This window comes from Dipodomys spectabilis, unplaced genomic scaffold (genome assembly GCF_019054845.1).
Source record: "Dipodomys spectabilis isolate Male_0828 unplaced genomic scaffold, ASM1905484v1 ptg000106l, whole genome shotgun sequence".
NCBI lineage: Eukaryota > Metazoa > Chordata > Mammalia > Rodentia > Heteromyidae > Dipodomys > Dipodomys spectabilis.
Genome location: NW_024870783.1, coordinates 147,818 through 162,961, shown reverse-complemented (window position 1 = coordinate 162,961; position 15,144 = coordinate 147,818). Strand labels below are relative to the sequence as shown.

Genomic DNA, 15,144 nt, shown 5'->3' with positions numbered 1-15,144 from the left:
CTATTGGCCACTGTTTGTGACATTTTCTTATGGGTTACACAAAAAGATTTTTTCTATTAAAATAACTTATTTTGTAGCAAATTTTTATTGTGATTAAGTGATTAAATGAATTTCACAGGATGGTAATACTTACCGTCACAAAGTAAGTGATACTTATAGTCACAAACACAAGAATGTGTGGGATAAATTATATTTATCATGGTTCATAAAGTTTGTTAATTCTATGAGCTCTGACAACTCAATTATTTCTTCCACATGGGGTGATATATACATTTCTTTCCTTTTGCTTAGTGTCAGCTGTTCCCTCTTTGCTGCTCATTCCCTCCCTCCCATTGCTTCCATTGAGTTGCTTAGTTCACTTTGATCAATGTCCAGTGCAGCTGATAGATCCCACTGTCGTATGTTTTCCCCTGTTTCTCTCTGTTTCTCTGTCGTCCTCCTAGTTTCCTTCTAATGTGCACATATATACCATATATGTGGTATATATTATTTTTAAATATGTTTTTATTGTAAAAACACCATACAGAGGGGTACAATTACATGAGCAAGGTAATGAGTACAGTTCTTTTTTTTTAATTTTATTTTATTTGTGAACATACTGTACAGAGGGGTACAATTACATGGGCAGGAAAATGTGTACATTTCTTACCAAGCATTGCAGCCTCCTCCTTTGTTTACCCTTCACATCCCTTCCCAGCCTCCCCCTTCCCCCCAATCTCAATCCTTCTCCTTCCCTCCCTTTCCCCTCACCCCCCTACCCCCGCACCGACGTTGTAAAGCTCGTTTTGGACATGACAACTTGTACTTCTCATTGTTGCAACAGGTCCACCTGTATCCTTAAACAACTGGTTTTTCCCCATCTCCTCCACAAGTTATATTGACATCAAATATAGTGAAAGCAGGGTTTATACTGTGGGGGAGGGACATACAAAGCAACAAAGAGATAATCTTATAAATGTGTTAGAAACAAATGCATGAAAGAAAAAAAATGAGTACATTTCTTGTCAAGCATTGTTGCCTCCTCCTTTGTTTCCACTTCCCATCCATTCCTTTCTCCTCCACTTTCCCCCCATCCTACCCACCCACCTTATTCCCCCTCAGCACCAAAGTTGCAAATTTCATTTTTTGACAAAACGTCTTGTAAATCTCATTATTGCAGTGGGGCCACATGTATGCCTATTTAAACAATTTGGTTTTTTTTTCTCTTCTCCTTCCTAAATTATACCAACATCAAATACAGTGAAAACATGGGTTACACCATAGGGAAGTGACATACAAAGCAACAAAGAAATCATCTTATAAATATGTTATTTGTAAATTATTTCATTTATTCCTTTGCTGCTTGCTTACGCAAAGAGAATGAGCATACTTTTTGAGATACCAGGACTGAAAGAAAGTTCCAAATAGAAATTAAATGCCAATCACATGGAAGGGGAAATGACTAACAGAGGTAATTTCCCATTAGGTTGTAACTTCAATCATGTATATGAGTTCTAAATGATATAGATCAAAAGAAATGATATAAATCAAAATGATATAAATCAAAAGAAACCCTTTTATTTCCCCCGCCCCAAGGATGAGCAACCATAAGAAGACTCATATATGACTAAATTTTTATGCATTTTTTTAACTTTGTGTGTGTTTGTGTGTGTGTGTATGTATGTGTGTGTGTGTGTGTGTGTGTGTGTGTGTGTGTGTGTGTGTGTGTGTCTTGGGACTTGAACTCAGGGTCTGGGCCATGGCCCTGAGCTTTTGTACTCAAGGTCAGCACTCTTCCACCTGAGCCACATCTGCATTTCTGTAATTGTTGGTTAACTGGAGGAAAGAGTCTCTTGCACTTTCCTTTCCTTGGCTGGCTTTGAACTGGGATCAGCAGGTCTCAGCCTTCTGTTTAGGTAGCTTTTCAGGCATGAGCCACCCGCACTGGCCTCTTGTAGATACATAAGCCTTGTAGAATACCAGGATTTGAATTTATGCTTCTCAAAACAGGACAAAGTATAGCTTTCCTTGCCAAACAACCAGGCATGGTAGGGTTTCATTCTCAGGATTGGAACATTGTGAAATTGGTGATCAGTGCTGCTGGCCATTTGCTCTCAAGTGCATACCAGGTGATGGTCTGCTCTTCCCAGGTGTGGTGCACTTGTAGAGGCTCCGTAGTGGTCATTGTTTTTGGCAAGTTGGATACAGAGAAGCACCAGAAAATATAAAAAGATAATAAGGTAAAATGTTGCCATGAATTGGAGAAGAGTGATTGATAAATTATCTCTCAATTGACAAGGGATAGAAAAAAATTACCTCAGCCCCCCCCCCCCAAATATGAAGCAAAACTATTCTCAACATTATACTAAATGAGGAAAACTGAAATTATGAAAGTATTTCCTCAAAAGTAAGAATACATAAGCATAACCAAGGAGATGAAACATCTCTACAAGGAACACTATTATAATAAAAATAAAAAATGAAATGCACAAATGCATACATACATACTGCTTTTTTATTTTACCTAGATAACCTTCTCTTTCCTATGTGAATCCAAAGTAATGGCACAACCCTGACACCCCAGAGTATATAGGTATGTCATGTACAAGTCAGGAGAGGCATGATAAAGTCTGAGCGAAGGGCCATGTAGAGAAAACAATGTTAGGATAAAAAGGATCTTCTCAGTCGCTTACAGAAGAAAAAGTGTATGTACATCTACAAACAATACCAGTAATGCATCCAATTTAGTTGATTTTTTTTTATTCTGATCCATAAACTAAGCAGGCCTACACCTTCAACTGATAGGCAACATTCTTGAATGGAGCCTGAGTCCTGCTTCCTTACCATAGCTGGAAAAGCAGGAAGAAGAGAAGCAAGTCTGCAACTACATGTCCAAACTACATGCCAATTCCTAAGGCTGATCCTGCTCAGGGAGAGCTGGTTTGGTGACTTAGTTTCCCTGCAATGCCATGGTGAACACAGATATCTTGCGCTGGTAGACAAATTTATGGAATAGTTATAAAATCAAAGTTCTGGAAGCCGGGAAGTCTAGAGTGTCATCTGTTTTAGACTCTCTTCCTGGCTGTTCACTTTCTTGTAATGACCTCACAAGGACTTTGATGTCTGTGACAGAGACAGAGACAGAGCCATCCAGGGCCACATCTCCTCAAGACTCTAGCACTACAGGACTTGCTACAGTCTCGTGGAACTCACATCACCTCACTCACTGTTACAGACTTCTCCAAGGACACGTATCCTTGAAAGGTGGCCTTTGCTGATACATAAGGCAGGAAAAAGAGGCAAAGCCAAGCTTCCAGTCTCTACATTCCAAAAACAGAAGACATTCCCCCACAATTCAGCCTGCTGACAGCTCCTTCTGAGTGTACCCAAGCCTGGAGACTCTTTGTTGATGATAAAACACTAAACTCTGTGATTTCCATAGAAAACTTAGCTAGATAGCTCTTTTAATATATACTGTGGGATTTCGCTGCCATCTAGTGGTATTATTCTAACATTAAATGTTTTAAAACCAGGATTTTTAAAATTTTTTATTAATTAAATTTTAATTTGACTTTATTGTAAAAATGCTGTACAAAGGGGTTACATTTACATGAGTAAGGTAATGAGTACATTTCTTGTCAAGCATTGTTACTCCCTCCTTTGTTTTTCTCCTACTATCCCTTCCCTCCCTCAGACCTCCCCCCCAAAGTTGTAAAGTTCATTTCCAATATCGAGTCTTGTGGGTATCATCGTTGCAATGGGTCATCCTGTGTCCTTGTTCAGCGTTTTGTTATTCCCTTTCCCCTCCCCAAATTAGACAAATGTATATACAAAATTCAGGGTAACAAATTCAGTACAGTGAAAACAGCGTATATACCATAGGGAGAAGAACATACAAAAGAAAAAAATCATATAGAACATTAAAAACAACAACAAAGAAAGACCTCTTGTGTCCATATCTTAGGATTCAGGTTTCCCTCATTTGCAATAATTAGGATACATCTAGGATATTTTTATCAGAAAAGCAGAAAAGCTAAAAAAAAGCTATGTACATATGACCATCTAAGATGATGCTAAGCTAAATGGACCCCAGCATTCTTTTTTCAGGAAGAGATATAAATTACATTTTGAGATGTGTTTTTAACTTTTCTATGGATAAAATTCAGATAAGATGGGAGTTTTATGCGCGTGGTGTGTGAATATATCTCTGTCTATATCTGTGTGTGTGTGTGTGTGTGTTTGTGTGTGTGTGTGTGTTGCCAGTGATAATTTGACCAATAAGAGCTAGTAAGTCCACACAGGTGAAGATAGAGAAACAAGAAGCAAAAGCTGCACAGAGATTCCCAAATCTCTCCATGCCAAACCCTGGTATTTTACTAAATATTAATCACTGACTGCATGTGGAGGGCTGAAGTGGTGCAGAAAAATTAATCACTATTTGTTGCATGACATGGTACAGGTGGGGAGAACCAGTGGCTCACCTTGTGCTTGTGTGGCTTGAGTACTGATGGCTTGCAAGATAGCTAATGTTGGCTTTCTGGACTCTGTCTGCTGGGAAAGTATTCTAATTGGAAGGAAAGGACCCTGTTGCTCTCCCTGTAGATTTGTCACTGTTCTTAGTCACAGTTGTGAAGTGTGCTCAGCACAAGATGATTTATCTCAGGATAGGGATTTGTTCACAAACTTTAAGAAGTCAAGGCAGAAGTTCTGGAACCCTTTCCAAGATTGGAGTTGAAGATGGTGCCAGTAGGTTGAACCCTGGCTACTGGGATTCTCTATTCAGTGATCTCTTGCAGAGAAGAGCTGTCCCTTTTCTCCTGCTCTGAGATTATAGCACCCAGTCATGAGTACTCAGAATCCTCCTCCTGGCCTGCAGCTTTCTTGTGCTGTTTACATCCACATCTCACACTCCTGAGGATAAATCCAGTCCATGAGTTCATGGATTCATGTTTAATGACTTTGCTTCACTAATACATACATTCCCACACTGAAACTCTGACTTTGAAGTGTATCTACCTCAACATATTATTACCACTACAAATAGTCATTTCTCTCAATTCAGTGCTGGGGACCCCAAATGCTTCTGGTGCCTAATTCATCTTCCATCATTGGTTAGAAAGTAAGCTAGGGCCTAAGTTATGAAGATGTGTTACTTAGCTTTTCCTTGTTGTGGCTAAGACCTCAGTAAAAGCAAAATAAAGGGCAGAGTACTTGATTGCAACTCTTAGATCATAAAGTCTAGTCTACCATGTGAGCAGAGTTTAGTGAAGCTTACAACATGGCACGCAAGAAACAGAGGATATGTTCTACTTGGTGGCTACATCTTTTTTGATTAAAATTCAGTCCTTTGAAAGGGGCTGTGTATAATAGTGTGGGTCTTATCTCTTAGTCAATTCTCCCTAAAGAATCTCTCATAGCCAGGTCCAGAAGTATATTTTTTCATCTCCAAGCAATCCAACCTAGAGAACCATCATAAAAGATCATCAGAATTTTTTCTGTTTCCTTGAACCTTTCAAAGAAAATATGAGTATAGAAAGAAGATTATTGAGGGCTGGGAAGGTGGCTCAGTGGTAGAGTGCTTGCCTTGCATGCATGAGGCCCTGGGTTCGATTCCTCAGCACCACATAAGCAAAAAGAAAAAAGCCAGAAGTGGCACTGTGGCTCAAGTGGTAGAGTGCTAGCCTTGAGCAGAATTGCTGAGGGACAGCACCCAAGCCCAGAGTTCAGGCTCCATGACTGGACCAAAAAAAAAAGAAAGAAAGAAAGAAAGATTATTGAGCCATATATACTTGTTTCCTCAAAAGTCTACATGCTGTGTGTTCTTACATGTCTTTCTTTAAGACAGTCTCTGCAAATCATATACTATGTTTCATTGGAATTGTGATAATCTCTCTCTCTCTGTATTTTAGCTACATGTTTATGCAGCTACATTTGGACATTTATATGTCCATATGTACACATCTATATACACATACAGATGCATCCATTTGTACACATCTGTATACATATATAGATGTGTATCTATGCATAGAATTAATATATAAATTAAGGCACATGTTTTATAGTTGACCCATATAAACATATACCAATTATGTATAAGTATGCCTATTTGTTAACTGTGAATTAATCATATTTGTTAAATCTGTACTACCTATTAAAATATAATTTTTATTTCTCTACTTATACATTGCTATATATTATTGTGTAATACATCATATATTACTCTAATATGGATAAAGTGAATGCTAACTATTCCTTACATGTTTTCATAAGTGAATTACAATATATTATATATATTCTTATATTTTGCATTTTTTAATTTTTCCTTTTCCCCATTGTTTTTTAAATATCCATATCATTTTTAGGAATGAAATGAGGAGTTTTGACAGGTCAAGACAAGTTCAGAGCTGAGCCTTTATCTCAGACTTAGAAAGGAAGGTCCTCCTTAGGAAGCAGTATGCAAATAGCCAGGTTGGGGCAACAGTGTGAGAAGAGTCAAGGGGAGGTAAGGCTCGCTCTTCTGAGAAAAGTAGCAGCAGATGTGTTCTAAACTTGGTGACAACCAATAAAATCCATGATGCCTGCAGCATGGAATGAAGGACTCCATTTATAATATCTGGAACTGAGGGAAAAACAGGGTGCACTTCACCCCACTACCCTAAAACAGCATCAGAGGCCCAATGATATGCAGCTTTATGTCCAGGAGAGACTCTAGGAAAGGAATGGACATTGTACCTGGGTACTTCATTCCTCCTTCATCTAGTCTAGAGAAAGACACAGTGTCAAGCATTAGCAGCACTGATTCTCAAAATACTTGACCAATAAAAGCACAGAGTTGAGCTAGATGAAGAGGCATACCATAGTTACCAAGTTATCTCTTAGGGATGCTAGCACCTCTATTTGCCAGGATCTTCATATTAAGATGTAGGGTATAGAATTGACAAGGATAACAAAATTTTCTCTTATAAGTAGTAAGTACCCTAATGGTCTTTTAACATAATGGGAGAAATTATTGCACTTGAAAGTGTGAATTCAATGTAACAGTTTTTATCTTGTCATTCTTCTACAATGTATTTGTACAGCAAATTGATCAAAGGACTTCTTAAAGTTTCCTCTGGAGATTAATGGAAGGGTGAAAGGATCAAAATATAATGTACTTATAAATTGACATACTGAGGTGAGACCACTTTGTGTAACTACTTGAAATGGTATATATATATATATATATATATATATATATATATATATATATATGTAATGTTGATTATCTTATATTAACATAAAATCTCTGAATGTCTCCAGTCCCAATCTAATTTAACCAGTCTCTATTTATTTTTCTCAGAGATTTTAGTCTCTACTTCACCTGAAGGAAGGAAGAGCACATGCAGGATGTTTGTACTGCTGCCCCAATGGATGAACCTGGCCAACGGAAGAGGTGACTTGTGGGAAGTGATTATATTATTGGATTGGAGATTATACCACTGCTCACCAAAGAGTTAAAGGTACTCTCATGCAGTGAAGCAGTTCTCATAATAGTCACCTGCTATCAAAGGAAGACAACCATAAGCTTGGCCAGCTCAAATTACAATTGGTTCTCTCTTTATTAACACAATATATTGTACCACATGTAAGAGAGTCTTCAGAGTAAAGAGAGATGAAGATACAGCATCAGGGACGTTCTGCATCTAAAATTATGAGTTAAACAAACTCTTCTTTATTCAGAGTTTATGTCAGCTACTTTGTTAAAGGACTGACACAGGTGTGTCATGTTTGAGTGCACACATGTGTGTGTGTGAGAGAGAGAGAAATTTGGTTTAAATAGAAGTGCTCTTAATAGGCTAATTGAGGAGTTCAAAGCATCTCTCTACCAATGACACTTTTCTTCTTCTAAATACTTCCTAATCCATACAGAGATTAGTTGTTAACTTGCTGAAGGGAAGATTAACACTCAGTAGGTGTGAAGTGGTTTTGTAATATTCTATTTGTAACATGCTCTCAGGGATGCTTTTGATGATCCTGAATTCTGAACACATTCTGAGTAGGAAAGAAAATAATACTACATACATGTTTAGTTGTGTTTGCTTCCTTTTGTCAAGAAATATTTCTATTTGAGAATGGCCCCTTACATATTTCATCTCATTTTCCATGAACGGAGACTCTTGCTATGGTTACAAGTTGCTAATAGGAAGAGGCATGTGTGTACCTGGTCTTGGGCAATGCCCTCCTGGATATATTCTGAGAGTTGGGCGGTGACTTCACTGGGTCATCAGCTGTGGGCTCCCATCACCACAGTCTCTTCAGGAAATAAATTTCCCATCACTGCTCTCCCTCTCTGCTTTCCTGTTTATATTCTGAATGAGATGAGACCTCTTCTAATCACATGTAAGATTGGAAGGTGGAAGGGACTCAATCCTATCGATCCACAATATGCAAGGAACTTGGACAGAGGTGAGAGTGTGGACAAGTGAGAACTCCATACACATCTCTTATCTTTATTCTACTTTTAATATCTATCAATAGCTGTATAAAATGATGTCCACTAAACCTACAAGATTATAAATACAATTCATCTTTACCTATCAACCTTTCATCATTCTGAACCATCCCTCCCAATCCAGCTCCTCCCTTCCATATACATTTCCATGTGTAAGAGTGCATGTTAATTACTAAATGTGAACTTATGACTCTCAGAATGTCTGTATGATAAATGGAAGTCACTTCTGATTACTCTGAAAAATATACATATAATATGGGTCACTATGTAGCTGTACCTAGTACATGACTCCACAAGTGTCTTAAATGTATTTTATTTATTCTCGTATATTTATTTCCATTCTTTAGTTTGGATTTATGTGAACTAGGCCAGAAGCCAAGGGTGCTTTGAATATCTGCCCTCTGAATAACACTTCTAAGATCAAGCACCTGAAGAAAAATATGTTCAAACCTTCCAAAACATGATACAAAGTTTTAGTTAATTTTTTCTTGATATTTTCTGAAGTTATTTAAAAACATATTTTTCCACTTTTCTTTCAAAAGTTGAGACCATGGCAATGTAAAACAATAATATGATACTCAGTATCAAAATAAATTATTTTTCTGAGAACCAGATTAAAATGTTGCATGTTTTAACATGAGAGTTGATATCAGTATTTAAAAAAATACATTTGCTGAAAAAAAATTCCCTGACAGGGAATTGAAATGTTTAAGGTACTGAACTCACTTGTTTATTACATTATTTTTTTATTACATTATTATTACATCATATTGTACTTCAAATAAAATTATTCCATGGCAATCTAAAATTGATTTCAAATAAATTTTAACGATGATATTTCTTCAAACAATTGTTTTTAAAATGTTTTTCACAAGGTATTTTTCCTTGCCTTTAAAAACCCTGACATATCTAGAATGGCTTCATTATTGACTGACTGCAGAATTTTAGGACAGACTGGAACATACATGAGTAAAGAGCAGTATTCTTTGAAAGTCACAGAAGAGGCAGTGTCAGGTGTGTGCTGCTTGGGGTGAGCAGGAGGACAGACAGTTAAGGTATGCAATTGACTCCAGAACCTATCTCCCAATGCTTTCCAGTGACCTTAAAAAGGGGGCTGTATGTGAGATGTTCTGTCAGCAGTTGCAAGCACCAGGATAAGCATCTGGGGCAGCCCAGGCTCTCACTTTTGCTTCCCTGGGAGGTTTTTGTTATGACTGGTGTCACAGGGGTAGGTAAATAATTACCCTGCTGACAGTAGTAAGTGGCAAAATCTTCAGGCTGCAGGCTGCTCATGTTGAGAGTGAACTCTGTGCCAGATCCATTCCATTGAACCTCCATGGGACCCCAGATTGCCAAGTAGGTGCAAAATAGATCAGGAGCTTTGGAGCTATCCTTGCTCTCTGCTGGTAAGAATGTAAATAATTGCTAATGACCTGACTGGCTTTGCAAGTGATGTGGACTCTCTCTCCCAGAGATGCAGGCAGGAATGGCGACTGGGTCAACTGGACATCACAATGGGCACATGACATTGGAAACATTAAAAAGACTAGTCATTTAATTAATTATATTATCCAAGTACTTCCAGGAAGACTTAAGCTGCTCTGTTAATATGAGATGAGCAATTCCCAGCATTGTTCTTTCTTACCTGGGAGCCAGAGCAGCAGGACCTCTGGGATCTGAGCAGGGGCCTTCATGTGCAAGCTCTTTGGTCACTGGAACCTTCTCCTGCATAGGGTGTGAGCAGCCTCTGAAGAAGTTCTCAGGGCAGTGGGCTGTGCTCAGGGCACATGAAAATCAGCAGGGTTGGAAAGATTTAAAAGACATGGCTATATATGTAGCTTGGTGATCTTCATGAATTTCTGAGCTAGCAGTCTCCAAATCTCTCAGGTAAAATTCCTGTCTCCTATCCAAAGCCCCAAAACACCCCCTTCAAAGATAAGATGTTCCCTAAACCAAGAACTCACATCTACTTCAGTCTCTCCTGCTTCATAAACCTTCATGTTTTATGCTATCATCTCTTCCAGTTCAGAACATTTTTTAGTAACTGTTCTAGAACTTGTGGTCCCAGCAGATTCAGATTTGATGAAAGGAAACACAGTAAAGGGTGAGCAAGGCAATGAAGCCACAAGGAATGGACAAGACATCCCTAGCATGGGAAGCAAGGAAAAACTACCACAGACTGTGAAGGCAGAGCACAGTGAGGAAGGCTCCTACATCAGGACCAGCATGTGGGGACACTGTCCACCCTAGTGCAAGATGACACATCTGGGGAGCAACTAGCAGGACATTTACATGACAGTGAATCAACCTCTCATCATTGTGAGTCTCAGCTGCTGCAGGTACACAAAATAACACTGATCCTCATAGTCAGAAGCTCACACACAGGGAAAGTCCCTGCCAAAGTCAGAGTTCTCTTCATCATCCTTCACTAAATGAACTGCATGTGGATCTAGATTTGAGAGATTCACGAACTTCGACCCCAGTTATGATGTATCTGAGGCCTGAAATATGATACTTCTGAAGCCAAAGGAAGCTATGATGAAACTGTAAAACTCATGCCTTTCTATTCACCTGCATTTAATTAGAGGAACTTTGAAGGTGGACCTGTCTTTTGATAAACATCCACTCCTGGTGCACACAACGTCCTGACACCTTGGTTTGAGACCAAGACATTTTAGGAATGGCTATGTTTCAGGAGGAAAGAAGAGTGGATATGAGAGTGGAGATCAAACATTTCACAATTTGTGTAATAAGGGTGGGGGGATGTGGGGATGGATGGGAAGGGGAAGCAAAGGAGGAGGCTACAATGCTTGATAAGAAATGTACTCATTATCTTGCCCATGTTATTGTAACCCCTCTGCACAGTATTTTCACAATAAAAAAATAAAATTAAATTAAAAAAATTATTTGTTTAATAATACTGTTATGCCCTGGGTTCAGGTAGAAATCATAAACATAAAGATCTGTTGTGTAGACAATACTAAAGCTACCAGCACATGTTTTTAATACAGCCATATTTACCATACCTAAGGTACAGAACCAACCCAGATGCCCCTCACGAGATGAATGGATCAAGAAAAAGTGGTATATATACAAAATGGAATTTTATGCCTCCACCAGAAAGAATGTTATTGCCCCATTTGTTAGTAAATGGGAAGACTTAGAAAAATATATATTAAGTGAAGTAAGCCAGGCCCAAAGAAACATAATTCCCATGGGTTCCCTTATTTACAATAACTAGTATATATCTGAGACAAGCAGAAAAGGTCAGTGAAATGAACCCCACGACAGGGACACAGGTGTTTTTTTTTCTTCCTTGCAATGGTTTCTAAACTATTTAACATGTACCACATAATTTTCTTGTAGTTTGTATGACCCTCCCCATGGTATAACCCCTGTTTTGACTGTATTTGATGTTAGTATAATTTGGGGAGCTAAAGGGTAAAAATAAATTGTTCAAATTGGGATACAGGTTAACCCATGAGATGTACATGACGCCATGTCAAAAAATGAACTTTATAATTTAGGCGTGGGGTGAGGGAGGAGAGAGAGAAAGGTAGTTGTGGAGATGGAAGGGCAGGGATGGTAGGGGAAAAACAAAGGAGGAGGCAACAATGCTTGATAAGAAACGTACTCATTACCTTGCTCATATGATTGTAAACCCTCTGTACAGTATTTTCAAAATAAAAAAGCTTATTTTAAAAAAGATCTGTTGTGTGCATAGAGTAAGAAGCTGATCTGCACACAGGAATCTCAGGGTCGCTGTGTCAATGATGTCTCACAGGCTAGCTGCCATGCAAACCAGGGCAAAGTGTTTTGTGTTTATTCTTTTCCTAAAATGCCTTCAAAGCTCTGTTTAAAAGTAGGATTCTTATTTAAGATGTAAGGTGTAACATTGATAGATAGTGACATCCTGTGAAATACACATATAAGCTATTTGAGATGAAAAGACTGTTTCTACCACAGACACTGCCTATGTGTAATCCTAATCACTCAGGGAGACTCAGGAAGGAATATGGAGAGTTTCAGGTCAATCAGGACACACATGGATAAGCCCTGTCTCACCTGACATCGCCTTGCTTCATGGAGTGGTGTTGGCAGGAGCAGAGAGGGCGCATTGCCAGAAATAGCATTTGTTCAATAGTATTGTCTGCCCCTGGCACTAAAACCGACTCTCTGTGTGGTTTGTGGTTCTTTTAGATATTCAAATGCTTACCTAGTAAAGCTCATGATATAGTCAGTGGATAATTTTATAAATGTTTTCTTTCTGTTTGGGACTCAGTAAGTATAGAACTTCTCCCAGCACAGCTGTGGCTATGAGGCTATTTCATGTTTTACCACCAGGGGAAGTAGAGATATTTTCAATTTATCAGTGACAGAGGGATTAGGAGAACTTAAATGTAATAGAGAAACTGGTAAGTATGGTCCTTTCCTAAGATGATACCTGTGCTGAGGGAAATAGCAGGGGTCTGCTTTGGATGTCTGAGTGGTCTGTGCATATTCTGAGAGAAAATCCAATACATACTCAAGTCTCAGGGGAAGCCTTTGCTCATTGTGGGGCTTGTTTGCCAGTTAATGGTAGATTTTTGGAAGGGAAGATCATAATCTTCTAACCTGTAAGAGTCAGGTGAGAAAAGGCCTCCATAAGAGGAGGACCAGAGGAAACAGACATGGAACATAGCATTATGCAGTGTCACACTTCAATTTGTAGCTTTGTTAAATAAAAATAAACCTGTGCCAAGGAGACCTCCGTTTTCACTGTATTTGATGGTGGTATGATTTGGGGAGGGGAAGGAAAAAACAAATTGTTTAAATAGGGATATGGGTGGACCAATTGCAACAATGAGATGTACAAGACGTTATGTTGAAAAATAAAGTTTACAACAGTTGTGGGGGTGGGGAGAGGGGAGGGGAGGGATAGTAAGGGGAAACAAAGGAGGAGGCAACAATGCTTGTTAAGAAATGTACTCATTACCTTGCTCATGTAATTGTAACCCCTATGTATGGTATTTTCACAAATAAAAAATGATAATAATGGGACTTTCAGAATCATGAGTTGATTAAGCAAAAAGCTTTTAATATCTGAGACATATAATTAATTTTTTTGTATGTAACCAACATATTCTATTTATTTGGTGATATTCAGTAACATTCCTATTTCAAAAATCCATCTCACATTTAAGCCTAGCTTTGTGACTCATTCTTCAATTCCTAGCTACTACTGCTTCTTGAGTCATTATGCATGGGATTTGACTCTGTAATTCTATCCAATCTATAGAAATGGCATGCTTCTGGTAGATGATTTTGTCTTTGTCTTTCACATTTGGTAATAAGTGATAAATTGACTTTTGCAGTAACATTATACATTCTGGTTCTGGGAGTCCCTGGAAGCTGAAGTAATCCAAGATCCCACTTGGACAAGCTCTCTGGTATGACATCTTCTGTCAAGTCCTCCAAACTCAGATTACTGCTTCAGTTCAGAGAATTTGCTATGCTGCTCTCCAGACAAGCTTTGAAATAGGACAGCTGGGCCAAGCCCTACAGAGATGTTTTTGTTAAGGACTGTATCACTGTGGGAGGAAAACGTATATCTTGCATGCAGTAATAAACCCCAATATCCTCAGCCTCCACCCTGCTGATTTGCAGTGTGAAATCTGTGCCTGACCCACTGCCACTGAATCTGTCTGGGACCCCAGATTCTCGGTTGGTAGCCCAATAGATCAATCGCTGTGGAGACTGGCCAGGCTTCTGAAGGAACCAATACAGAAGGCTATCTCCATCGCTATCTATGAGGCTCTGACTTGACCTGCAGGAGAGGGAGACCGTCTCTCCCAGGGTGACAGCCAGGGAGAGTGGAGTCTGAGTCATTATAATATCGCCATTGGACCCTGAAATTAATATAAATGAAAAGTACAAGGTTATATGTGGTAAATAATTTTTTCTGTGGTTATATATTAATTCCCCATCCTTTTCATGGTTTCCCTTCTATCCTAAAACTATTCAATATTTCAAAACATATACAAATATCAAAATAATAAATGAGGTTCTAGATCTCATGTATACTACCCACTGCACAGTTGTCATAGTTGTCACCAAAGCTCAGGAACTGGTTCCATCTAGAACGTTCATCACTCTCATATAATTAACTTCACTTGCCTCATTCTAGAAGACAAGTTCTGTGCATCTAACCCATGAACAGAATACAAACAAGAAGCAGTGGCCCTGAGGGCTCACCCTCAACCCCCTTTTCCATCCTCATCTCCCTCTGCCCTTACCAGTCATCCAGAGCATTAGGAGACCCAGAACCCAAGAACAGAGCCTCATTTTAGCTGAGAATCCAGGAGATTTGATCAGTGAAGTCAAGGTCAAGATGAGCGTTTATGTCAAACTAGGGCTGGAAAGTTCTCCTTGGGGAGCACTATGCAAATCAGCAGGTCGGTGCAGCAATGTGAGAAGAACAAAGAAGAGGGCAAGGGCATCTCTCTGGTGAAGAAAGTGACTTAAATTTCTTCTGTGTTTGGAGGAAAGACCCACAAATACCAGGCTGGCTCCAGCAGTGGGTAGAAGGACCCCTCTCCCCTGATGCCTGGATCTGCAGGGAGGATGTGGTGTACTTGACCCTGCAACTTGAAACACTAGAGGCCCAATTCAATTGAAATGTGTGTCCAGGG

General features: G+C 39.0%; 1 gene segment (V, D, J or C); it reads right to left on the bottom strand.

Moving 5' to 3' along the window:
* Positions 1-13,759: 13,759 nt before the first annotated feature.
* LOC122114106 lies at positions 13,760-14,831 on the bottom strand. The segment is given in 2 exon segments: positions 13,760-14,361; positions 14,749-14,831. Coding segments are annotated over 2 exon segments (399 nt in total).
* Between the last annotated feature and the right edge of the window lie 313 nt (positions 14,832-15,144).